General features: G+C 48.0%; 1 protein-coding gene across 1 annotated transcript; it reads right to left on the reverse strand.

The window, feature by feature from the left end:
* Positions 1-1,977: 1,977 nt before the first annotated feature.
* LOC149356475 (RNA exonuclease 1 homolog) lies at positions 1,978-15,608 on the reverse strand. The gene is made up of 8 exons (XM_089577781.1): positions 15,483-15,608; positions 15,007-15,150; positions 12,254-12,367; positions 11,035-11,108; positions 8,945-9,061; positions 7,305-7,420; positions 5,023-5,282; positions 1,978-2,143 (listed from the first exon to the last, which is right to left on the reverse strand). The coding sequence occupies exons 1-8, from the start codon at positions 15,553-15,555 to the stop codon at positions 2,052-2,054; spliced, it is 990 nt and encodes a 329-aa protein (XP_089433907.1). The 5' UTR covers positions 15,556-15,608; the 3' UTR covers positions 1,978-2,051.
* Positions 15,609-27,624: the final 12,016 nt, after the last annotated feature.

Consider the following 27,624-nt stretch of genomic DNA (forward strand, 5'->3'; position numbering starts at 1 on the left):
TCCAATGTACTTTCCATGGGTGCCAAGAATGCTGTTGTAGCCGGTGCTGGGGCAGCGGTTGTACACTCTGCATTGAATTCACCGATGATCCCGTATATAGCTGCCACGGCAATCCTTGCTACACTTCTAGTGGTTGTATTAAAATGACCAAGTATTCAACCAAGGAAAGCCATGTATTACCAAGCCTAGCCATCAATATGCTTCGCATCTGACTAGGCTTAACCTTAGCTAAGCCTCAGCCATTTTTTTGTTTTGCTTCCTTCGAAGCACTTTTACATAAGGCAAACGTGTTGGTTTTGTTGATCTAATACAAAATCCAAAACACAGCAAAACATATTATTTATTAACACAGTTTTCAATATATTTACTGCTTGTCCAATCAAGCTCCTCCCCGGTGATGTCCCATCCACTGCTGAAAATCGCCACTGTGTGGTGACACCATCAGCACCATGAATTTGTTCGGAATATACGCGGTACGACCGATTCTAACAGCATTACTAACTCATTCTATGCAACCAACAGGCAAAACAATCCACTGAGAATGTGTTTCGCGGCTCCTTTACAAAGCAGCGGTTGTCTTGATTTCAAATTTTCGCATTACATGCCCTGCCCAAGCCCATTTCTTCCTCTTGGTTTCGAGCAGAAATGACGAAGAAGCTTGGCAATCTCGTTTGCATTCAAAACCTGGTAAATGACGAAGTGCAAGGTCATGGCGTCCACAAATATTCAGCAATGACACAAACATTTTGATGGAAGCAAGGTTTTGAAACGCCCTGCGCATTGCAGTTGATGCTCGCACATACTTCCCATGCAACTAAAAATCCACAGCCCTGCACTAGGGTCTCCTCTATAGCTCGAACATAGTTTTCAGATGCATTCAACGCACAAAAAGAGGCCAGTCACTTTGAAACAACACTTTTATTGAACGTGGCTCTTGTATTGCTCACAGTTAAGGGGAGAAAAAGCAGGTGAGAGGAAAAGAATTCATGTGGTATATACATAAATAAAGGTTAACCATCTGCAGAGGCCTTCTTCAGATGCAGAGAGAACAAAATGTGAAGCACAATCCCAGTTGTGCATGTGATAGAGAGAGGGGCTCTCCGGTTGACGGTGCGTGAACCACATGCGACCAGCACTTGCACGCACGCCTCCGGGAAATGAGGATGGTGGCGGAATGTTGCACCTCCTCAAAACTGGAGGAGAGCACACGTTACCTGTGCGTTAAAAGCAGCCAGGCTTAAAAGAAGCCCGACGACACCACAGCAAGAAACCAGTATTCGTCAAGCCTTCTGACGATGGTGCACATCTCTTACACCGTTGCAAATCATCCAGCGATATGGAGGATGCGAGAAAATACTTCCTCAAAGCATCCTGAATCCTCAACAAACAGCTCAGTTTTGTCGAATCCACCCCTCTCGATTGTGACCTTCTGTACCATCTGTTACCTACCTACGGGGTATTAGTGTGAAATGTCTTCCATGGCCCAATGTCGTGGCTCAATTTCTTGTAGTTGTGCTCCTTCTGTTTCAGTTTTCATTCGAACATAAAGCTGCAAAATCAGTCACGCACAATCAGAATCAAGTTGAAAACGTTCTTTAACAAATGACAATTTTTGTCTTCTATTCGGTCTGCCTCTCCCTGCAAACTAATCTCATTTGTTCTCCCCATATTTCCTCTCATTTAACTCATGGCATTCTCTCGATATATCACCGAGTACTTCAATGGCGTTTAAATAAACAAGATACCTATCACCCAGCCACCTGATGAAGCAGATGAATGGGTGGTATTCTTGTGCTCTAAGCAGGCCCAGCCTCAAGCTCAGACTGCCGTGAAATATATATTAAAAAAAACGTGTAACGCAACAAGGGCCCTTCCTGACGTTCTCTCAGCTTTCGCTCGTAGCAGGGCATGTGGCATAATAATGGGCAAATGTTTTCACTGCAGGCAGCCCTGGTCTTCTAGGGCATCCAGGGTGCACTTCCACCAGCCAGGGAAGTGTGCTGGCAGTTTTGGCAGTTGCGTCTGGTTTTGCCAGTCCGTTGTCCGCGCTGTCATCGGATGCCTTTCTTGAGGTCCTCACTTACTTTCCAGAGCATGAGCTCCATGCAGGCTGCTGCGTCCTCCTGGCTGTCGTGACCGTCCACTGCATATGCGAAATGCGCCACAGTCAGTTCTGGTAACCAACATAAAGCATAGTGAAGGAAATCTAGACCGCTTTATCCAAGACTAGCTGGCGGATAAAGTACACGTTTTAGCCAAGTGGCCAAACAATCTCTCTGTTCTCGTACAGCCTCGAATAAAACCAGTTGATCAGGACTTACCAGACAATGTACAGATAGCGTGATAGGTGTAACATTAAGAGATTGGAAGCGGGCGGAGTGGGTCAGGGAACAAACGCGGATTAATGACATCTTACTAGAAATAAAGAGGAAGAAATGGGCTTGGGCAGGGCATGTAATGCGAAGGCAAGATACCCGCTGGTCCTTCAGGGTAACGGAGTGGATTCGAAGAGAAGGCAAGTGCATAGCAGGGGGCGGCAGAAAGCTAGGTGGGCGGATGACATTAAGAAGTTTGCGGAGATACGGTGGCCGCAACTGGCAAAGGACGGGGTTAATTGGAGAGACATGGGTGAGGCCTTGGCCCCGCAGTGGGCATAGGCAGGCTCATGATGATGATGAGCATGCACCACATTAGGAGCTGCCACTGAACTTCAGGCTCCAATAAGGGAACACTCAACGAACTGAGCCATTGGCCCATGTGTGAAAGAATGTGTTGGAGGAAGAAGTTTGCGGCCCTGCCACTCTGTGCATGTTAATATGCAGCCAATAGGGGCTTCTGCTGTGACGTGTGACGACACTCGATGCAGAACTCACTCTGAAATCATTTCGTGACGACAATCCCCAGCATGTGTCCGCAGCTGCCACTTTCACACGTACCGCCGCCGCGGTGGCTCAGTGGCTATGGTGCTCGGCTGCTGACACAAAAGACGCGGGTTCGATCCCGGTCGCGGCGGCTAGAATTTCATTGGAGGAGAAATTCTAGAGGCCCGTGTACTGTGCGATGTCAGTGCTCGTTAAAGAACCCCAGGTGGTCGAAATTTCCGGAGCCCTCCACTACGGCGTCTCTCATAGCCTTAGTCGCTTTGGGACGTTAAACCCCACAAAACCAAAACCAAACTTTCACACGTATACATGTTGTGCAATACCATAATACAAGCCCCACAAATTTCTAAACCAGACTGCTAGCTCAAAAAATGCTTTAGGTGTGGAAATGAGCACTCATACCTTAGAGCAGACCCATGAGCTTATACAGAAACTCGTGATTAAGACAAAAGACTAGAGGATGAAATTGATCCTGCACAAGACAGCAATGAATCACTAATAACTAATGAGGGCAGCGTATCACCCCCTTCATAATAAAAGATCAGTGATAGGCAGATGAACAAAGCCACGCATAGACAGTCCCTCCACTCACTTGGCGCTTCCAAAGGCCAATTAATAATTATGAAACCGCTGGTGCTTTTCCGCAGTTGCTAGCCTAGTGACAACAAAAAAATAGCAAATCTGCACAAACTGTCTGTAATTTTTTAGTAAATTCTGAAACATTTCCAAGCTTAAGGACATCCACCGCTTCAGAGGCATTCAGAATCAATGTGAGGGTTATTGCTTTCATGTTCACTGAACCAATGGGCATTTGATACAATAAAGATGCTGTGCAGGTTAGATCAACCTAAGGATGGCTCACTCACATAATCCATTTGGCGTCCTTGTAAAAATGAATTGCAGTGGTGTACTTTACTTGAATAGTATGTCAAGTTGAAGAAAGACAGGGCAAGAAAGGAATTTATTTCAGGTCTAACTATGACCTATACATAGTCCTCTGCCACAAGGACCATGGCAAGCAGTCCAAAGTGATGACATTCATGGATATTCCGAAATTAAACAGAATTCTGACAAGCTTTTTCGAAACAGAGGAATGGCCATACATGAATTCTATCCAAGCCAAAAATGTTCATAAACAAACTGCTATGGTGCACGATTTCTAGCATGACACAGGCCTGCATCAGATTACTTTAGGAACACATGATGCACTATGGTGCTTTGTGGTGCGAAACAGCAAAGCATGGAACGACATAAATGGCGAACCAGTTCCACGCTTAAATTTGAAACGTTTATGGCTTGCTTGTTTCATATGAACAAATGAGCGCTACACTATTCCTGCCTCAATAATGAACGTTGCTTCCCCTTATCTTTCGTTGCAATGATGTACATCGTTCCCTGCTGTTTGTTTGTTTTTTTTTGTTTCTGTTTTACTTGTACTAAGGGGAACCCCCTTCTCCGGAATTTGCAAAGCTTCGTAATTCTCATGCCTAGAAACTCCTAAACACCCTGCAATGACTGACATGCGGCTATAGCAGCTGCGTGATGTCTGAATCTAACCAACCACCACCTCTTAACCGACATACACAGAGGGTGACACGGAGGAGGTCCGCGAGTATAAAAAAGGAGTATTGAAAATGGCTCTCCAGCTTCCGGGCTCAGTTGTGGGTTCTCTGCTGCAAGTAGCAGTGTACATGTTCATGACAACACTGTCCAGCGACCGAAGTTATACACTACACTCAAAAGGAGCTGCAGGGGGCCTTTAAACAGTAGACACTGCTACGCCACACTGGTCATGCCACAAATGGCATGGCCAGGGGCCTCGGCAAACAAGAAGCCAATGCTGGGGGAACAGGCCCCCAGCGCACGCGTACACCAGAGTGAGAGGGGGTAAATTGATTTTTGAGGAAAGGAAATGGCGCAGTATCTGTCTCACAAATCTCGGCGGACACCTGAACCCTGAAACTGTGCGGACACCTGAACCGCGCCGGACACCTGAACCGTGCCGGGCACCTGAACCGTGCCGGGCACCTGACGTGCCGTAAGGGAAGGGAGGACGTAAGGGAAGGGAGGACGGTAGGAGTGAAAGAAGAAAGAGAGAATGAGGTGCCGTAGTGGAGGTCTCTGAATAATTTCGACTCACCCCCGTTCTGGATGATCTTGTTGAGATTCTCGGCCATGAGGGTGCGCAGGGCGCGTTTGTAGGGCAGCCCCCGGCGGTGGGGGAACACGGCGGCCGTGTCCACCACCCGGCCGTGCACCAGACGGAGGGCGCGCAGGTCCGAGTCCAGACTGTGGCCCAGCAGGAGGGTCTCCGCCGAGAAGAGCTCCAGCAACACCGCCTGCACGTCCCGCAGGCTCGTCTGGACCCCAACCATGTCCTCTTCCTTTAGGCCGCTGAACCTGCAAACCCAAAAGAGCAACACGTGACGGCGGGCGGCGACTTTATCACGAGAATCATCATCGCCTCTCACTGCCGGAACATCCCCAGGTGCATCAAGTGAACGGGCGACCGAGGCCACGTGCCAATTCCAGCTGCCTTCCAAACTAACCGTTTGTAGCACGGTACCTACAATAGTGCACACAACTTTTCAACCTTTCTACTGAAGATCCCAAAGGTGTTTTCACAAAGCTAGAGATGCCAGCAAGGCAACGTTTGAAATCCCTGGGATCATTTAAAAAAATGCGATCATTTAACAAAAACAGCTTGGTTTTGGTTTATTGGGGTTTAACGTCCCAAAGTAACTCAGGCTATGAGGGATGCCCTAGTGAAGGGCTCAGGAAATTTCGACCACCTGGGGTTCTTTAACCTGCACTGAGATCGCACAGTACATGGGCCCATAGAATTTCGCCTCCATCGAAATTCAACCCGCGCAGCCGGGATCGAGCCCGCGTCTTTCGGGTCAGCAGCCGAGCGCCGTAACCACTGAGACACCGCGGCGGGTAGACGGTCTACGCAAAGTTATATGGTCTGCCTAGGAAGCATTGTCTGCCACTGCAGCTTTTTCCTTCTCTCACGTGATGGATTGTTTTACCAAAGGACACTGTAGCCGAATTTTCATTGCAAAAACAGCTTTAGATGATTGGGCATTTATGCATTTTATGAAGAACAGGAGGGCTGCGATTCCATGAGCGCGGAACTTCCTGGCGTGCGTGAATTTCTGAAGTTTTTGAGCCATTGGTGTTATTTTTGTGAAGTAGGGGGCCTCCAATATACACACACAAATTTTCAGATTTTTCTCAATGTCAGAATACAGTCCGTGTCTGAAAGGGTTAAACTGATGACAGTAACTGAACAACACCACCTGAGAGGAACCCGCTTTATACCACTTGCCTCACGCCGTGATGGACCAGAATTATAAGATTATCATTACTTGAATTTAAATGGCATAAAGGCAGCTTGGCACAACAAAGCTTAGTCTGCCCAATGTGGGCAGAGCGACAGGCTAGAGACACCAGGCTAGGAGAAAAGCTTGTATACAGCAGCGGCCCTGAGGATTGAACCCAGCGCGTACTGCACACACGGCAAAAGCTCAAACCACCGAATCATCATTGTTGCTGATTAGAGTAACATAATTCCACTCAACTGTTATCGTGCTCTGTCTCGGGCTTCATTGCTGTTGGGCCAGATCTCCTGACAGCATCAGTGGCAAGGATAGAACATTCTCGCACGAAAATGGTTGATGCATTGTGCCCAAAACATTCCGTACAAAGGCTACTGCAGGCTAATCTGACAGGTGCTCATTGGGCAGCTCATTCAGCAGAGTAACGATGGGAAGATCTCAGCACAGTTGGCTTCACAAGTCACTGTGGCCTCTTATCGCAGCTGTAGCCACTCCAAGGCCAGGCTATTAGCACGACGAGTATATTTGCCAATGCAGTCAATTCATCGATAACCTGAACTCAAAGAAGAACCGAAAATTTGTTTGCATTAAGGAGGAGCCATTTTAACAAACCTGGTGCTGGTGGGACCAAAGTGCCGGTTCGAATAAACTAGAAGTTCAAATCAGCCCGGTCCTGATTATCGAGAACCTATTCAATTTCCTCAGCACGGTAACTTTCACCGTCTGTAAAGCTTGCAAATGGAATCTGCGCTTCGAAAATAACACTGGGAACAGCACCTATGGTTCTGAGAGCTGCTAAGAACACTGCTAAACGTAGTGATGTACACAGATGAATAAATCTGTTCGTCAAGAGGGGCTCAAAGCCTGTGGGTGTGGGTGAGGAGGGTCGTAGGGGACAGGGTCAGTTATGGGTCTCTTCACATCACAGGTGTGGACATATTGCACTGCATTGCAATAATATGCAATGCAAAGCACACAGCAGAGCACAGCACACACACATACCACAAGACACACAGTGCAAAGTGGACCACAAAAAAAAAGTTGAGGATCAGGAAGAGAGACAGAGGGGGGGGGGACTAACCGTGTGTTGTAGTCGAGAATATTCCCTTTGGGCTTGACGAGAGTTTCGTACACAGGCTGCAGGTCCCAGCCAACCACCGTCACCCTTGTGAGCTCGATACCTTCAGCCGTGTAGCACTGCACATAACAGACACAATTCACGCGTGACGCTTGTTACATAATGCAAACACATTCTCCAAGAGCCAGTGCAATCAGATGACAAAAACAAACCAGCAGAAAGCGAGTCTAGAGAAAATGATCCTTTATCTCTATGTGGTGTCTACACAACCTATGTGGTAGAAACCATAGTGTGCAACTGAGAAGCACAATATGTACAGCTGGCACCATATATACTACATATCACAGTTATTTGAGAGCCTTTCTATGTCAAACTCTTGTCTTTTTCGGTTTCTTTTTTCGCATCATCGTTTGCTCTTGTATGAAATTCGTGCATATCTTGTTTTTTCATTTGTATCTGTGCTCATGCCCGTGCTCATGCCTGCTTGGAGTGGAGCGACGTTTCAGTATTAAATAAATAAATAAATAAATAATAAATAAATATATATATATATACTACATATCAAGAAGGCTTTCCATATATACTACATATACTATATATCAAGAAGGCTTTCAAAAACTTGCACACACTGCTGCTCCAGATTTTGAGGACAATGAGGCCGTTAACACTATTACGCTACCAGAACAGCTGATAGCCAATGTAGTTACACACATCAGCCATCTTGAGGATCCCATGAAAACTGACATCATCATCATCATCATCATCATCATCACGCATGCATGTTCCGGCCACTGTAACAGTCAAGCATCTAGGCCCCAGGAGAACAAACCAGAACTGTTAAAAGATGGTAGAGAAAGGGCCGACTGATTAATAATTGAAATGACACCAGATGTCAGACGAATGCATTAAGGGGGGACATTGGTCTTAGAGCATTTTTTTATTTACGGACCAAATGCAATGAAACGACATCAATTTTTTCAGTTTTTTCTCCTGATTTCAAATATGCAATTTGTTTATTTCTAGGGCAATTAGTTCCTGAGATATTAATATATATCATGCCATTGTCTGCTCAAACATTAGAAAAAAAATGGGCCACCAGAAATTTAAGTTTAAAAGGTGGGTAGATACTACAATGTGTGAGGAATGCAACGCTAGGAGTAGTTTTCAGTTTTTTTTCTGTGTGGACAAATGGGCTTAATAGTTAATTTTCAAGTGAGTTAACCAGACATACGGCGCCAGAATACACATGACACACATGAAACTAACTATTAAGCCCATTTGTCCACACGGACAAAAAACTGAAAACTGCTTCCAGCGTTGCATTTCTCACATATTGTAGTATCTACGTACGCATTAAAATTAAATTTCTGGTGGCTCATTTTTTTCTATTGCTTGAGCAGACAATGGCATGAAATATATTAATATCTCATGAACTAAATGGCCTAGAAATAAATAAATTGCATATTTGGAATCAGCAGAAAACACTGAATAAGTCTGTGCAGTTTCATTGCAGTTGGTGGGTAAATAAAAAAAAATGCTCCAAGACCCATGACCGCCGTAAGGGTGCGCGGTGCAATGTGTTCAAGCTGCTTTACAAAGTGTCCTGTCCACGCTAAGCCAGTGAGGTTGCTCGGGGCACTTGCCATTTCACAGTCGAGTGCGTAAACTCCAGGACTACCCCCTCCAGGGTGTGGGCTCTTGGCGAGCGTAGACAAAAAGCCCGTCAGCTGGCTTGGCTCTAGGCCTTCGTGTACATGGCCCTGCAATGGGGAAGGGTGGGGCAGGTAGAGACACAACTGAGTGGGGTGCTCCAATCCTGGCCAGCACAGCGGGAGAGGGCAGTTACACAGCAATCAGAAGGGCTCTGTCTCGTGACAACCACACACACACATGAAGAAACAACTTAGCTATGTTCGACATGTTCTACACTGCATCCCCACACAGCACATCACTAGGCTCATCAAAAAATTTAGCAGACGGTTTAGCATAGCTAAATACGGAATACCATGCGGTAGCACTAGTTAAGGTGGACGTTTAGGCTCCTTATGTACTAAAGGCTTTTGACCTAAAGGCATTTGACCTGGAAGGCATTTTCCGTGATGGCCTTTGGCTGTTTTTTATGCGAAGCATACTAAAATAGCCCAACCCAGCTCCTCGAGCGCAGCAGTGTCGTTACCATTGACCTTTCGTGACCTCCATGTCATACCACGTGATGCGTGACGTCACAGCAGATGAGAAACGGGGGCCCAGCTCGCGCCGTCGCGCGAGGCGTCGCGACCAAGGAGGACCACGTGATGCGTGACGTAACGACATAGGAGAAACGGGGCCCCAGCTCGCGCCGTCGCGCGAGGCGTCGCGACCAATGTGTTTCCTGCTTCTGCCGCTAGGTGCGCTGTAGTGAACACGTGATGCTGGAGGGGTGCGCCTGCCTCTGCTAGGCGTACACGGGATAGAGATGCCTCCTGGAGACACGGCTGCTCGTTGGAAGGAGAAGCAAAAGTTGCGGCGTGCTACAGTGACTGATGAAGAGCGTGAAGAACGTCTAGCCAAGCGGCGTGCTAGATATGCAACTCGGCGACAATATGCTTCGCATCTGACTAGGCTTATCCTAAGCTAAGCCTCAGCCATTTTTTTAGTGCAGTAGCACTACTGGGCACATTTTCCAATTTCGGGCATACGTAATCGTCTGAAGCCTGCTTTGTGGCAGGTGTCCTTATGTTCTAAAGGCTTTTCACCTAAAGGCCTTTACCTGGAAGGCATTTTCCGTAATGGCCATCTAAAAGGCCTTCACTTGAAGGCCTTTACCCAAAGGCCATCATGGAAAATGCCTTCCAGGTAAAGGCCTTTAGGTGAAAAGCCTTTAGTACATAAGGTCGCCTGCCACAAAGCAGGCTTCAGGCAAGTAAGTATGCCCGAAATTGCAAAATGTGCCCAGTAGTGCTACTGCACTAAAGAAACAGCCATTTGTGCAACAAATACTGATGCATCTTATGCCAATGCAGACAATATACAATAGAACCTCAGTGATACGAACACGGTTGATACGAATAACAGTTGATACGCTAACGTCGCAATAACCAGTCATGCACTACTCACTGTGAGTAGTCAGCTGTGGCCGAGCAGCCGTGAATAATTCTCCTCAGCTACGAAACCAATATGCGTGAATGCATTTCCCCCGCTTCTGCATATGAACTTTATTTGTTTCAGGTGATACAAAAATTTCAGATGACACGAATTTTTTTGCAGCCCGATGAGGTTCGCACCATCAAGATTCTACTGTAAAAACTGGCCTTTACCTTCTGCAACCTATCTTGGCTCCCATCCATGATATATATATATATATATATATATATATATATATATATATATATATACACACACACACACATTCTATCAGATCACACCCCTGGGACCACAGTACATGCCACATCAGGGTACACACTAGCTCCTGCCTCGGGCTAATGAAAAAAGATGGTGAAGCGAGCAGCCAAATTCTGACCTCTTTTCTGCCTCTCTACCTCGTCAACAGACGCAAAGGAAAGATGACACTAAAAAGATGCCAGCAAAATATATGTGGCTTGTCACAGCACAAGACTCAAGTTTGCTTGCTGCACATGCATGCACAGGAGCAAGACACTGAGAGCTACCAGCATTGCAGTCCCCTTAAGAAGCTGTATGCGAATGCAGTGGTGTGGCAAAATCACTCTGTCGATGTATGACACACTCTCCTCACCTTGGCAACCCAGCAGCCGTCCGACTCTCCGTCCCCTTCGCAGCAGCTGTAGCGACTCTCCAGGGCCCCAGCAACTGCAAATTAAAATGGGGTATGACGCGACAAGTAATGTGCTTACAACATGGAAGCCATGCCAACTCAGTCAAACAAGAGACCACATTTTTGGAACTTCCCAATGCATAACCGCAACCTGGTTGGAAACCAACTGGTACCGGGTGCACCCGATACATCACAATGTTCTTTATTATTATTTCTTCATAGAAAATGCTGCAGACCATATTGTGTGAGCCACGTGGTATGGTCCTAGTGTCTACTGTTCTCTCAGCAGTAGCACATACAAAACAACAGTAGCCACGACAGGCCTTCCCTTCGTAATGTCGTTGCACCTCTAGGTGCTGTCACTCCAACCATCCCAAGAGCACAAGTTACTTGTCTTGAAAGGTCACGCAGGCTACTCACTGCCGTGCTTAAAGTCAGCACAGGGTACCCGTCGATTTGCACGCTGTTTAAGCACAGCACTGCTAAAGTCACTGCAAAGCACACCTTCCAACAACCAACCTGCTTTGAAACATGTTACTGTGTCACCAGCATCATCATCATCTGCCTGACTACGCCTAGGCAAAGACCCCTCCCGAGTCTCTCCAATTAGCCCTGCCCTTTGCCAGTTGAGGCCACCCTATCCCCGCAAACTTCGTAATTTCATCCGCCCACCTAAATTTCTGGCGCCCCCTGCTACCACTTGCCTTCTCTTGGAATCCACTCCGTTACCCTTAAGGACCAGCGTTTACCTTGCCTCTGCATTACATGCCCTGCACAAGCCAATTCCTTCCTCTTGGTTCCGACCAGGATGTCATTAACTCATGTTTGTTCTCTCACTCGCTACGCCTACTTCCGATCTCTTAATGTTACACCAACCATTTTTCTTTCCGCAGTTACTGTGCAACCCAAGATATCCAAGGGTGGAATAGTCGAACTCTGACAGTTCGGATTCAAAAGGGACCGAAAATCTGTTCCAATTGCATAGAGTTCAAATTAGGGGAAGCCTTTCTAGTACACCTAGTGCACCTAATAAACAAAGCTTCGAATCAAGCAGGTTTGAATCAACAACTTTCCACGATAACGGGAAGAATGAAACAAATATGATGGCTGCCAAAGAGTGGCGCTCGAAGACAAAGCAAGTGGCAAGCCGGCACATGAAAAGAGGTCGCCGCCCACTCACTCCTCCTCTTCCAGAGTCGGCCCCAGTGGTGGACGCACTCTTCCGGGCGTGTGTAGTCCCCGTCCTCGGTCAGCGAAAAGGTGGCTCCGCACCGAGAGCACCGCAGCACTGGATCTGCAGGTAGGGCACGAGGACACCTCAGCACAGAGGGTCAAGCTGGCCACTCTTCTCGACACAGCAGCCCATTCACATTCTTAATAAGACAGCATTAGAAGCCTTATGGGACCAAAACGCATGGTCGGTCATAGCATTCGCCCACTGGCTGAAGGGAAGTGACATCACCAGACAGGAAGTGTCACCAGGCAGGAAGTGACACCACCAGAGAGGAAGTGATGTCACTTCTGGTAAAAGACAGGAAGTGACACCACCAGGCAAGAAGTGATGTCACTTCCTGTAACAGACAGGAAGTGACGTCACTAGATAGGAAGTGTCACCAGGCAGGAAGTGACACCACCAGAGAGAAAGTGATGTCACTTCTGGTAAAAGACAGGAAGTGACACCACCAGGCAAGAAGTGATGTCACTTCCCGTAACAGACAGGAAGTTACATTACCAGACAGGAAGTGACATCACCAGACAGGAAGTGTCACCAGGCAGGAAGTGACACCACCAGGGAGGAAGTGATGTCACTTCTGGTTAAAGACAGGAAGTGACACCACCAGGCAAGAAGTGATGTCACTTCCCATAACAGACAGGAAGTGACATCACCAGACAGGAAGTGTCACCAGGCAGGAAGCGACACCACCAGAGAGGAAGTGATGTCACTTCTGGTAAAAGACAGGAAGTGACACCACCAGGCAAGAAGTGATGTCACTTCCGGTAACAGACAGGAAGTGACATCACCATACAGGAAGTGGTGACACTTCCGGTGAAGGCATCAACAGCTACTAATGCTATCACATTACCAATATATAATGGAATTGGGCGTCCCTGTTTTTCTGTGTGTGGCTATGTTCGCCAACACTAAATGCAGGCTGAAGCAGCGAAGTCTCCTGACAAGCCTTCACCTGCAGGGAGGGTTAATTCTCACACTTCCTGCTACACTCCCACTTCATAACGCTCACTTAGCCAAACAGTCAGCAGCAGCTATACTCCATCCCAGTAGTTCCTTGCAGCACTACCAAAGCTGCAATGAGTGCACAGGCAACGTTTTGACGCTGCGGAACGTAGTGCCAGTATGAAATATGCGTACTGCATATCGGATAGCCTCCTGTGAAGTGCACATTCGCCAAACGATATATCCCATCGAGCTTTAATGTACGCTCGAGTTACGTACGCTATTTCCAGAGTTTTGTGCGCGTGACTCTTGCACGTTCTAAAACACTGTTTCCAAAATGGCAGCCCCTTTCAAAGCACGACCTCTTGCCTTGGATTGAATTCATCGTTGCTGCTGTTGTTTTCAGTACGTTCAGTGACCATAAATTGGGCACCGGGCTTTCACTTCGTCTGATCTCACCTATAATAAAGTGCACGAGCAATAAATTTGCATAATTTTTTATTTAGAGTAACGATTCTGCTGCTTCCATTCCTAAAGGGAAGCGTTGATTTGTTGACAAAAATGCTTCCTGTTCTAACCAACAGATGGCGCCACTCGGCTCACCTTATCATTCTGTCTCAGTTTGCGTGCGCTAAACTAAAAGTACGAATGTGACAAATGGTGTAACGTCATGCAAAATGCTAGCATTTAGCGAATGTAAGCATGCATAGGGAGACAGAATGTAGATGGCGTCGATTTATACTCTTTTCTAACCATATCTGTGTACTCCACAAGCAGACGACACACAGACGGCGAGGTGGGGAGGAACACGTTTAACACGCTCTCCTGATCGGCTGAGGAGGTCTCTGTTTTTGGCAGGGCTGCAAGTCAGTTATGGGATAGAGTATAGATCATGAACAGATCCCTCTTATGAGCCACTGCTGCTGTAGTACTGAACATATATATATATCTTCAGTAACAGAGCACTATGACACTATGGCGTAGGCTTATGACTTGCCAAACTGCAGTAGTTGTATTGCATGGAAAAGACACGTTTAAATGTCAATCAGATCTCCGCACCATCATTTTGCACATATATTTCTCAACTAAATAATCACACAGAAACACAAAGCACATACGCATTAATACAGTAAAAAAGTTCATAAAACGGTCCACCAAGAATAACACCATCTGCCGGCCTCGTTGGTTACAATCCATATGTATCAACAACGCGACCACAAAATAGGAAGAAGGAGAAGATAGTACAGAGAGAAAGTTCGAAGTTCAGTGCTCTGTACAATCTTCTTCTTCTTCCTGTTTTGTGGTCGCGCTGCTGATACATATGGTCCATCAAGGTTCACATAAAAATGTGAAAAAGACACACCTGGAATAATATTGTATGCCTTGAGAGAGAACCTGCGTTAAATATCTTTTTTTTCTGCGTGTGTGTATAAGTGTTAGGTTGCAGATATACTAAAACTAGATGTTCAAACCAGAAGTTCCAGGCTGCTACTCGAGGCACAAGTTTAAGTCAAAAACTGCTCCTACAGAAACAACGTCCCAAAGCACAGAACACTGCAAACACCGCTCCTTGCTCTTGTTCTGATGACACTGCCAACAGGAATCAATCCCCTGTCACTAATCAGCACAAAGGAAATAGATTTGCTTTTCTTCTTTTTTTTATCCAGCTCAAGACTAGTGTAGGTCAAGACAAGAACAGGTGCTGCCAACAGTGATCTGGGAACCTGGAAGTAACAAGAAAAAAAAAGGGGGCTCACCATTTGGCTTCGAATATTGCCGGCTATCAGTTCCTCCAAACAGGGCCCGGCCTCGCTCCGTCGGATGTGCCCGCGGATAGTTGTACTCCACCAGCTGCTCGGTGCTGAGCCGGTACGCATCCAGCAGCTCATAGAAGCGGGATGCTGCAACATGCCCAAAAGGGACCATGCCAGTTAGGTTCAACTAGCCAGTAAAAAAGACAGGGACCCCGGAACGCGAGGGGGGGGGCTATGCCTCCCCAAAATTTTTCCATAAAGGGCAGTGCCCCCCCCCCCTCAGTCTTCTCTAACTGCTTACACTCTGATACTTTATCACTGACAGACCAACTCTGATTTGACTTCACAAGTCCACAAACTGCCCACTCTGCTCTGATCATGCTGCTACATAAAGGCATAGTAATGCAATGCTTTACAGTAAAAACCATGTTAAGGTTGGTTGGTTGGTTTATTGGGTTTAACGTCCAAATGCGACTTACGCGATGAGAGACGCCGTAGTGAAGGGCTCCGGAAATTTCCAACCACCTGGGGTTCTTTGACGTGCACTGACATCGCACAGTACACGAGCCTCTAGAATTTCGCCTTCATCGAAATGCGACCGCCGCGGCCGGGATCGAACCCGCGTCTTTCGAGTCAGCAGCCGAACACCGTAACCACTGAGCCACCGCGGCGGGGAAACCATGTTAAGGTGTGCAGCAGTTCCCCCGAGTCTAAGTAGCATGAAATCCCTGACTTGCTTCCATTAATCAAACATCGTACACTGGGTGCGTATACCCGCGGCTTATCGCGAACGTCCCGGTTAGCGCGCGTACGGTTAGCGCGTAGGGGGGCATCTCGTAGGGCCTCTTCTTAGTTCTTTCCTTCCTCCATGTCCAGTATTTATGGTTGTCACGTGACTAGGTTTCGCCGCGCAGCTTAGGCTGACCACCGCAAATTTTCGTTTTCGGTTTCCCCTCCCATGTGTTGCCGCCATTGATGCATTGCTAGCTGTCTTGGCATCACTGCGGCAGCCGTGATGTGGCTCCTTGTTACCCATGGAGGAAGGAAATAACTAAGAGAGATGATTAAGTCATATTTTTTGAAGGGAGCTCTTCCCTCTACTTGGCCGCCGTATCAGAGCGCTTGCGCAAGCGCGGCAGGCATTGCAGCAGACGACGCCGCAGCGCCCAGCGTTATCATTGGCTGTGCCGTCGGCCAAAGACTCCCACTAGCCCTTGCGACAGCGCGTGACTTGGAAGGAAGAAATCAGTAGTAGCGCGTGAGAAAAACCTTCCACTAACAACAATATGAGGCACACGGAACAAGTATGGGTTGATTTAATGGGACAGTGCTGCAGCGGCCAATAGTAAAGCCCCGCTCGAACTCCCCGCGCCTTCGTCCCGCAGCTCCAAGGAGTGAAGTATACGCCTCCTGCATTTTTACCACGGAGGAAAAAAAAAAAGAATACTCGGAAGGGCGCGATCGGCGACAACCTCGAGGACTGGTCATAAAAAAAGTGACTGTGGCTCACCTCTGCTGAGCCAGGATATACACAGCGAAAGCTCTGTTAAGCATGGTTAAACACGGTTTGGGTTTGATTCATCTTTATTGGTTCAAGGCTTCAGAGAGAGCAAATCACGTGATGCAAGGCGCTCCACAACTGCAAGAGCGAGCGTCCAGAGCGGCACACGTGACCAAGGAGGGAGCGTGACGTCACGCGGCCAGCGTTCGCAAGCCGAGTCTTTATGAAGGCGTTTTCTCCCTCAGTTTTTCGCTCTCCGAGTCAGTCCTGTATGTTTTGATTCTGGTATGTTTTAGTGTTCGCGTATGTGCGACCCGCGGCGCGGGCGTCTACAGCAAGGAGGCTGATCTACCGTCAGTCTGCCGCGCTAATCCGCGCATGTGCGCGCGCAGCGGGGCTAGATTTTACCGCACGCTACCACGTGGTGTGATCACGGTGGGACACACTCTTTTTTTACTACATTTTTACTTCTTAAGACTAGGCTTCAAGGTTGTCGCAGGACGCTCCCTCCTCAGTTGGACGTGACTGCCAAGCGTGCAGCTGTGGTGACGATGATGAAGATCGAAGCATCTGACAAGCGCGATTTTGCGCATGCGGAGCGCCTCCCGTTGGAAGTCAAATCAAAGAGCCAGTTCACCTTCAGGTTCAGCATGGGAGGAGCAAAGCTTCTTCGCTCTAAAAAAAAGTTAAAAAAGAGTGTCGGTCCCCCCTATAGTAAGATACTACTTAAAAAAAAGCAGTTGCTAACACTGGGCCGCGACGTTCTGTATTACTCCGCTGGCCAATTGCAACAGTAAGCGAAATGAGCTTTATAATGCTTGACTATATCAAACAATCTACCTATCAAAATTCTAGAGCTCGTAATCTTTTTCTTGTGATAAGCTTCTTATTTAGGTAACAAGAAACGTTTAACCAGCGGAATACTTTTTCATCGTGGAAGAATTCTGTGCGCGGAGGTTGAATGTGGGAGGAGCTTCACTGCAGACTCAAGTTGTATCCGACTGTAGTGATCACATCATGTGATAGCGCGTGGTGATATCCCCACTGCACGCACATGCGGGGACCAGCCACTATTGCAGCGGGCCAAATTGACAGTAGAAAAGCTTCCTAGCTATAGACGCCCGCACCATGGGCCACGCATATGCGCGCACTATAACATGCCGACAGCAAAACATCAGGGACTGACTCCGAGAGCGAAAAACTGGCTGAGAACGGCTTCATGAGCACTTGGTTTGCCAAAGCTGGCCGCACACGCTGCTTGGTTTGATTGGTTTGTGGGGTTAAAAGTCCCAAAGCGACTCACGCTATGAGGGACGCCGTAGTGCAGGGCTCCGGATGATTTCAACCACCTGGGGTTCTCTAACGTACGCTGGCATTGCACAGTACACGGGCCTCTAGCATTTCACCTCCAACGAAGTAAGACCGCTGTGGCTGGGATCAAACCCACATTTTTCGCGTCAGCAGCCAAGCACCATAACCACTGAGCCACAGTGGCGGCTGCGTAACGAAAGCTGCCACATCCTATTGGCTATTCTCAGCTGTGGGATGGACACTGTCACTCGTTCCTTGCTTTTCTGGCCGCCCTGGCATGCCTGGCCTTTCACGCACAAAGTCCACTCCAGTTGCAGATTGAAGAAGAGGCCCGCCTCGTCAGCATTAAATACGTCGTGCGGCGCGTACTCCAAAATCAGAGCCGGCAGCGTGTTCAGTCAATCGTCGACAGCTGACTCATCCACTTTTTTCTTTTACCAGAGATGACTCTGTACACAAGTTCATGCCTCTCTTTAAATCGGTGCAGCCAACCTCCAGAAGCCTGGAAACTTTCGGTTCCAAGAGAAAGTGCGATGTTGTCAGCTTTTTCTCACAGTACCTTGCCGTCCACGTTGACACTGGCCTCTGTGACTTCGCGAAACCATGTCAGCAGGATCTCTTCCAGCTTAACATGCATCGCTGTCTTCTCTTGCTTCAAGTTGACACCTAAGTTCTGAGCTTCCTTCAAAATAACATCTCGCTGCCCAGCAATGGTGCAGACCTTGTGTCAACGGTGCCAGCCCTCACTCTTTTGCCAGGTCGACACTTTTCTTCGCTGGGTTTTCATCGACCTTATTGAGTATATCAAGCTTCTCCTTAAAAGAAAGAGCCTTCCGCTTCCACAACATGTCAACAGCGAACGCTTGCGCTGCTTGCATCTTTGTCAGGTTTGGGCAGGCCACGTTGCACTTGGCAAAACGCACACGGCAGCGATGAAGGAGGAAAGTGGGCGCAGCCAGCGGCAGCGGCCTCCCGGCCAGCTCCCAGCAGCTGGTGAGACAACTTTTTCGATAGGCCAATGAGCTGCCAGCAAGTGGGTGACATAGCCCTGTCGGGCACGTGACTCACCTAGACTCGTCGGGTTGCTACAGGCAATGCATTGTAGCGCGTGCCCATCAAGACCAGCGAAAGGGACGCGGGGGTCGAGAGTTCCAGCGGCAGCAGCCAGTACCCTCTCCCTCTCTCATGGGCTCGCTTGCGTGCGCAGGTGATTGGTTGCTCTTTCCAACCATTCGCGCCGGCTTGCAAAATTGTTCGTATATTGCCCCGAATCGTAACGCATTCTGTAGAATGTAAGACCGTCCAAGACACTTTCGAAATTCGTATCATCTTGAAATTCGGATCGACCATAATCGTGTCATCGAGATTCTGCTGTACTTCCATTTTGTTACCTTCACATTTCCACGCTCAGCCCATGAAATGCCATACACTTGTCACCGTAAAAGCTAGTCAGCGTGGCATAAGATAAAAATAAGAAAACATTGAAAAAAAAACACAGTATTACCCTGGCCTAGCTTTCTTTGCAGTTTCTGCAGGACGTTTTTCATCCAGACTGAATCCGAAACATACTGCAGACAATGTTCTCTGCTGTAGGTGCTTCTGAGAAACTTTCGGAGCATGTTTTCTAAGGGGCAGCAGGGTGACATCATTTTTCAGCCCTGCCATTTTTTTTATGCTGCAGAGTTTAATGGGCCGAAGCAACACATGGGCTATGAGGGTCACCATAGCGAAGGGCTCAAGATTAATTCAGGCCGCGTGGGGTTCTTTAACCCGTACTGAAATTGCCCAGCACATGGGGACCGTTTGTACTTCACCTCTACTGAAATGCGGACGCTGCGGTTGGGATTTGACACAGCAACCTTGACATGAGCAGCCAAATGCAAAAACCACTTATCCATCTCGGTGGGTCCGTCGGCTCCTGCCGATAACTTTCCCTGAACAGGTTGCTCAAATGCACTTTGTGCGGCCATGTCTTTGTGCTAAGCCGCATTCTTTTATTGCGCTCACCCGTCAGTTCCTGAGGTGGCTGGCGGTAACGGTTCTTCTCGATGCTGAAGCTGGTGCGCGCTGCGCGAGCTCCGTGCAGCAGCATCTCGTGCGAGACCACCCGGTTGCCTGGTGGGGGAGGGCTGGGACTAGGGCTAGGTGCGGGGCCAGTGCTGGGTCCCGCGGAGGCATTGTCAGCAGAAGACCCGCCACCCTCTTGGGCCTCCCTTCGCAGTCGCCTGAGCGTAGTCACGGCCACGTTGAGGTAGACGGTTTTGCTGGAGCTCTGGTCGTAGGCCTGCTTCTCCTCCGACACTGCCTGCGACGCATAAGACATGTCAGGAGCTGATTGCGACACATAAGACATGTCAGGAGCCACCTGCGACACATAAGACATGTCAGGAGCTGATTGCGACGCATAAGACTTGTCAGGAGCCGCCTGCGACACATAAGACATGTCAGGAGCTGCCTGCGACGCATAAGACATGTCAGGAGCCACCTGCGACATATAAGACATGTCAGGAGCTGCCTGCGACGCATAAGACATGTCAGGAGCCGCCTGCGAAGCATAAGACATGTCAGGAGCCACAGTGCAAGCCATGTCACCGCTGCACAGACAATGGACATTAAAGCGACTCTGATGACAATTTCAATATATTTTTGTCCTTACTGAAATTCAACTGCACAGCTTTCTGCACCTCTGTTCGCACTTCTTCTACAGAAATAGACGCATTTATTGCTGACAGATTCACAGCTGTAGTCCTAATATTTCGCCCCATTCGAATAAAACTCATCACAGCGTACACTGAGGACTCCGTGATCCCCAACTTGAACTGGCTAGCAGTGTTTGCCCTCAGTGATCCGCAGTGAAAAACCCCAAACAGCACTGCATTTACGTTAAATTTAAGGTTCAGTTTTCCATGAAAGTGGCATCTTTGTCTCTAGAAAGCAGTAATCAATCAATACAAGACAGCCTCAATTTTGTCGTAAGGCCCTCTTCCACAGCAAAGCAATCCCTTCACAGAAAAGAGTAAAAGAGAATAGGAAAATTATGAATTCAAACAATGCGCTTCGAAGCATTCCGACGTAGGCACACTGGCAGCCGGTTACTAGCTCCCTAAAGAAGGAAAGGAACGAGAGAATTACAACAAGCTGATGCTAACGAACCAACTTAAGCTAAAATAAACAACATGCACTGCTATGAACGCTGGACCACATTATACAGCGGGAAGAACAAAAGCTATGTGCCGGCAACATAGCGTGATGGAGGGGTATTCTTGACCTGCGACATTTTGCCAGGAGATGCTGCCAAACTCTGTGACATTTTAAACACAAGCACATCGACTCTGTGGAAAAATACCCATACTCGTAAACATACTCATACTCATAAACATATTCATGAAAACCTAATGCTTCTCGTAAGTGCGTGACACACCACAGAGGGTCGCTAAATTTTTTCCGTACCCTAGCCAACCTATGCCGAATACTGCCGTGAACTGATAACAGTGACAACGGGAAAACGGTGCAAGAAATCATCACACGGAGAGGACAACAAGACAACCAAAAAAGCAGAAAAGGTAGCTTCATTATCAAACCGAACCATCCACAATCAAGCTGCAGCGAATTCATGGACATTGACACAAGGAAGTCCCAAGCACTTGACCCTCCTGGCATGGGCTCCAGCCCACATGGGTCTGAAGGGTAATGAGGGAGCACATCAGCTAGCTCGAGGGCTCACTTTCCGAGCAGCTTATCATCCCGCCTCCAACATGCCCGCCTTGTTCAGGAAGGACACCATAATCACTTCACGCGACCTGCTCCAACACTATCGTCTTTCTCGCCAACTCTATCCAGGTGCGCAACCAAGAACTTACAAAGACAGAGGCCGTCATATGGCGCCAACTCCAGACGGACAGCTTCCCCGATCCCAAAAGATTCCTAAATATGTTTCCTGAACGGTATATGTCGATGTGTAAACACTGCAATATCCCAGCACACCTCCTTCATGTGGTCTGGACTTGTCCACGAGAACACGTGCCAACACCCACACAACATACCAGGGAGAATCGTCAACGAAGCTCTAACCTAGGCGACCAACGAGCGCGCATCGGTCTCGCTGTAGAGGCTGCCAGATTCCAAGGAGTCCTGGCCGACTCCTAGATCTGGGCCTTCGGCCCCTTGACTGTTTTAATAAATGTTTACCAACCAACAACCCCGCAAGGACCACAACCACTCCCAGCAAGACTAAAGCTATTATCGTTTGACAAAGCAATGAGAGCCCCTTGCCCGGGTGAGAACGGCACAAGCAGACCGGGGACAGCATTGGACCGGCGCCCAACGCACCTTTTCGATGGCCTCGTCTTCGGTGCTGCAGCACTTGGCACACTCGTTCAGGAAGAGGTCGAGGTAGCGCTGCCGGAGAACAGTGGGCACTCGGCTGCCGTACTCAGCCGGGATGGTGGGTCGCTTGGACTGGACCTGCACAACACAAAAGTACCCTCTCAGGATATGACCACTCACTTGTTTGTCTTTCAGCAAACCTTGACAGAAATCTTGAAAGCACAATTTCTTTCCTGGTCAGACCCTGAAATTACCACCCGAAATTTGCATCCTTAACAATTTATATACTGCCTCCATACATTGCATATATACAGCATATATACTGCCTGCATACTTTGCATATATACTGCATGTATACTACATATACTGCATATATACTGCCTGCATACTTTGCATATATACTTCCTGCATACTTTGCACATATACTGCATATACTGTATATATACTGCCTGAAAACTATATACTCTGCACCATCTCTCCGTTCATCTTCCCTTACTCTTCAGTGCTCATTTCATGTGCTTGCACCGACAGCTCCCTCTGCATTACTCTAGCGAGAGTTTTGACTTCAATCATCCCCTCTATCTCGCTTCTCTGTCCTCCGTTTCTCTGCAATGCCGTTTCCACAAAGAGAGATGGCGCCACTTGCACAAAGAGGAGGAGGAGGAAGAAGAGGAAAGGCAGGGAGGTTAACCGGCTGCTCGGTTTGCTACCCTACATGGGGGGACAGGAGTGAGGAGATAAAACGTGAAAGAGAAAAGTGAGTAGAATAAAAGTGAAGTCATTCTGAAAAGTCAGTGTTCGTTGAAGTCACAGCCTATCGTGCTGGCCAGAAGCTCGCGAGAAGCGAAGCAGTGCATTGGAGGACTTCACCGCCGACGACCGCCGCGGCCAGTGGCCGAGAATCTTCGTTCCCATCAGTGGGCGGGTATCAAGAGACTCAAATGCAATGTTGAGGCACTGCGAAAGTACACTCACCACGGCTGGTACGTGTGCCACCCGCGGCTGGCCCTTGGGTTCGCTGGCCACCACGTGTGCTCCGGTGTTCGTCCCCTGAGGCAGTTGGGCCAGGGCGGAGTGGCGCGCCGCTGCCAGCAGGGGCGCATTGGCCACCGGGGCCACCCGGCCCTGAAACGTTCGAGACCTCTCGCTGGCATCTTGTTCTTTGAAGGAGCGCATATGCCACCTCATGGCAATGTCTGTTCGCAATGTTCGCTATCCTCCCCGTTTCTGCCCTATAGATGAGTACCTGTAAGATAAAGCTGTTGTATACTTTCTTGCTTGAGGGATATCGGTAAACTGCCATTCATGATCTGAGAGAACCTGCCATATGTGCTTCACCCCATTCTTATTCTTCGAATTACATCCCTCTCGTGATTCGAAACTGCGGTCGCTACCAGCCCTAAGTAGACGTATTCCCTAACCACTTCCAGCACCTCACAACCAATTGTGAACTGCTGTTCCCTTGCTAGACTGTTAAACATTACTTTGGTTTTCTGCACGTTGATTTTAAGACCAACCGTTCTGCTCTGCCTGTCTAACTCATTGATTATGCTTTGCAAATCATCTCCTGAGTGACTTAGCAAGGCAATGTAATCAGTTAATCGCAGATAACCAAGGTATTCTCCGTCAACTGTTATCCCCAACTGTTCCCGATCTCAGCGCCGGAATACCTCCTGTAAACAGGCGGTGAATAGCATTGGCAAGATTGTGTCTCCCTGCCTGACGCTCTCCCTTATTCAAATTTTATAGCTGCCTTTATGGAGGACTATGGCAGATGTCCGTTATAAATATCTTCCAGTATCAGTATGTGCTGATAATAATAATATCATCAGCTTGACGTGCTAGATTGTGTTCATTTGTGCCGCTGCCGTGGCCCATGATTTCAGTTCAAATGTAAAAATGTCGGCACATGGCTGCGCACATCTCTCCAGTCCCGAATTCGCTATGCAATATGCCACACAATCAACTTCCGTGACGTTTGTTGCACAACACATTCAACAAACTCATTCCACGCATAGCTTAAATGCTCTTGACACCGTCCATGTACATAATCAGCTTCTCTGTGCGGTGAGAATTCCTGTACAATGCTAGCTGAGCCTTACTTCGGGAAAAATAGTTTGCAACAGCGCTGGCATTGTGTAGCCTGAGAAGATGTGCTTTCACCTTCTGTGGTCACCTGTCAGGCATCCCACTGACATGTCTGCCCTTCATCAGATCCCCGACTCAAGGATGCTGGCGAAAAGGACCACTTCATCGCTCTAGATTCAGGCCGATGCAGGGACTACCTGCACCTCAGGGTGGAACCTGGTCAGTGCAATCGCTGCACATAAATTGTCCCACAGTTCGTTGGCCGGGGAAAAGTCTGTAGTGCACGAACAGGTTGGGTGGTTTTGCCTTAGGGGGAAGGTGTCAAGGAGGCAAGGTGCATGCACAGTATACTGATCAAACAAGTCCCTTCTCAATTACTTTTTTTCTTTCCTGTATAGCTTTGTACAAACAAACTAATGTTTCACAAGGCAAAGTGGACTCGCTGGATGCCACACTAAATCACCCTGGTTAGAACCTGCATAAGTGAAGTTGCTTCATCATCAGAAACAATGCCACAGTGCCCAGGGACCCATTGAAAGCGTACTTCTTTAACATGTGGAGGAATAAAAGATTGAAGGGAACGGCTCATAGGATTATCCCGGAGTTTTCTAGCGCTGCCAAAACAGAAAGGTTGTCTGAGAGTATAATAACCCGAGTAATACTGCTGGGAATCCTTATTAAGGCCAACTCAATGGCTAGAAACTCGGGTAGAAAAATAGGGGTACAGTCAGGGGCCCGAAATGAGTAGCTCCAATCAAGAGGTCTTGAGTAAATGATAATAGCTGCCTTTTCATTTTGTTGGGGGAGGCATCTGTATAAACGGCAATATGGTTAGGAGAATTGTCTAGGTACTCCTCTATGATCCCATTTAACATATTGTCGTGCAGGTTCTTAGCATTCCTTGGGAGGGTGTTGTCAAAGAAGACTGGCGTATCAGCCCGATTGTGGTTGACTAGTACTACAGATCTCATTGATACAGAAATATTTGAGAGCAAGGAATTAGTGAACACCACCTGAGCGAGCTTATACCAAGGCCAGGTAGTACCAAAGAAGAGAGCTGGGTTCGTTGTAAATATAGGGTTAGCCAATCCAGGAACAGGCTCCAAATACCTTAAAAATGTCCGCAAATTGAGAAGCTCAAACCGGGCACTGAGATCAGGTATCCGCGCCAACAAGTGCAACACAGCATTGGCTACTGATATAGGCAGACCTAGGCAAAGGCGCTGAGCGCGTCGCTCCATAACAAACAGGGGTTCACGCTTGTACTTTGGGCACCCAGAAAAGAGAACGGAGCCGAATTCAAGTACCGGCCGTACATAGGTATTATAAAGCAGTAGTAGAGTGTCTCGTCGCATACTGAATTTCTTGTTACTAATCCTCACCAACCGGCCAAGGGCACGTTCACCCTTAAGCGCAATGCTTCTAATGTGTGGCCGCCAGTCAAAATGCGGGTCATATATTATACCAAAGTATTTTGTTGAATTAACTTGCGTGATCAAGATTGAGTGATACGACAGAGAGATGTAAAGAGGGGTTGCCTGTGGGAAAACAAGGACGGCACACTTGTTGACATTTAAAGTTAACTTTAGGCTGTCTAGCCAAACTTCCAAAGCATTTAAATACTCTTGCATTAATTGGCACAGGATATGAATGTCTTTGGCAGAAGCAAAAAAAAAGCAGTATCATCCGCATACACATAAACTTTGACGCATACACATAAACTTTGAATAGGGATATCACACATTAGTATGTTAAAGAATAACGGTGAAAGAACGGAGCCTTGTGGGACACCTCTAGACTGCGCCTATGTTGTAGAAGTTACCGTACCCTTAGAACAAAAGAACGCTGGACTGAGAAATATGAGAAGAGGGCAGCACATTGGTACGTTCCATGAATCCATAGAAAGACTTCCGGTTGAGTCGGTTAGACAAATAGGTGTTCAGGCTGGCATTGTAATCATCCTTAGCCTTAGATATTGTTCTTTTAAACGAGGCTGCAACGAATTTGTAATTTATTCAGTTCTTTGGGCACTGGTTATGCGCGAGACTCTTCCAGGCAGCTTTCCTTTGACGATAGGCTTTTTCGCAGTCGTCAATCCACCAGCTCGAAGGGGTCTTATTTTTAACGTCTGACCGGACTGTAAAGACTGCTCGCCGAGGGGCGTCTAACAGGGAATTTATTACTTCAGGACCCCCGTCAGATTTATCGGAGGGGGCAACAGACGAGAGGGCCTCACCTAGAAGGTTCTTGAACAGTGTAGTATTTATAAATTTTTGTGCCGAACCAGTCGCCCTGACTGGACTGCACGCAATATTGAAAGTGATGGGGTAGTGGTCACTTGACGAACCCCAGTCAACTGTACACCACGAAGATACCGCTATACCATTAACAGATAACGTTAAATCAATAGCTGATCGAGAATTTGCCCTCATGTAAGTTATGGCGCGACTATTGTAACAGCACACATCGTTTGCTGACATCCGAGACCAAAGTAATTGCCCGCTAAAGTCTGATCTGAAACCCCAAATTACATGATGTGAATTGAAGTCCCCAGCTAGAACTACTCTTCTGTTGTTGCGCAGTAACGCATCGAGCCCATCCGTACTACGGACTCCTGCGGGGAAGTAGATATTTGCCACCGCAAGAGGGGCGCAGTGCGGAATAATGATTTTAACGGCAAGTATCTCACAACACCGGGCCCGACACCGTTCGCCGCACCATGTTTACGGCCATCCTCCTGTTCCAGATGCTGACGTGCTGGCTGCCTTCGAGTGCGTGCCCATCCTCGGATTACCAGCCGTCAACTACCGCCTTCACCTTGAGTGGAGCTAAAAAGTGGAACCCGCCTTGGCTAGAACCCCTTCCAGTCGCCGCGAACTCGAATCCAGCCCGAATACAGCACTCCGCCTGGCAACGTACCGCATCGCCAACGTCACCAGTCACAAGACCGGATCGGGCACTACTTAAGCCAAGCAGCTGCGGCAGCCACTTGGGGCCCGATACCGTTCGCCACACCATGTTTACGGCCATCCTCCTGTTCCAGGTTGGTTACTTAAACCCTTGTAAAGAATACCGAAGTAGCAACCACTGCCTTTTCGCGGTGTCGTGCCCCAATTTTGTCGACAGGCGTGGAGTTATGCGTCTTAGTTGTGACAGGCTGGCGCTTGTAATGCTGTCGCGATTAGTGCTTTTTCTCTCAGGTGATGTAGAACTTAACCCAGGCCCTCCCAAGAAGGTTTGGTTTGGTTTGGTTTATGGGGTTCAACGTCCCAAAGCGACTAAGGCTATGAGAGACGCCGTAGTGGAGGGCTCCGGAAATCACGACCACCTGGGGTTCTTTAACGTGCACTGACATCGCACAGTACACGGGCCTCGAATTTCTCCTCTAAAGAAAT

This window comes from Amblyomma mixtum, chromosome 3 (genome assembly GCF_055824585.1).
Source record: "Amblyomma mixtum isolate Tamu chromosome 3, ASM5582458v1, whole genome shotgun sequence".
NCBI lineage: Eukaryota > Metazoa > Arthropoda > Arachnida > Ixodida > Ixodidae > Amblyomma > Amblyomma mixtum.

Coding starts and splice junctions, on each gene's coding strand:
- LOC149356475 (XM_089577781.1), bottom strand. CDS start 15,555: ATGTCAGTGCACGTCAAAGAACCCCAGGTGGTTGGAAATTTCCGGAGC. Junction 12,368..15,006: donor GCAATATTCGAAGCCAAATG/GTGAGCCCCCTT, acceptor CCCTACCTGCAG/ATCCAGTGCTGCGGTGCTCT. Junction 5,283..7,304: donor ATTCTCGACTACAACACACG/GTTAGTCCCCCC, acceptor TTGGGTTTGCAG/GTTCAGCGGCCTAAAGGAAG.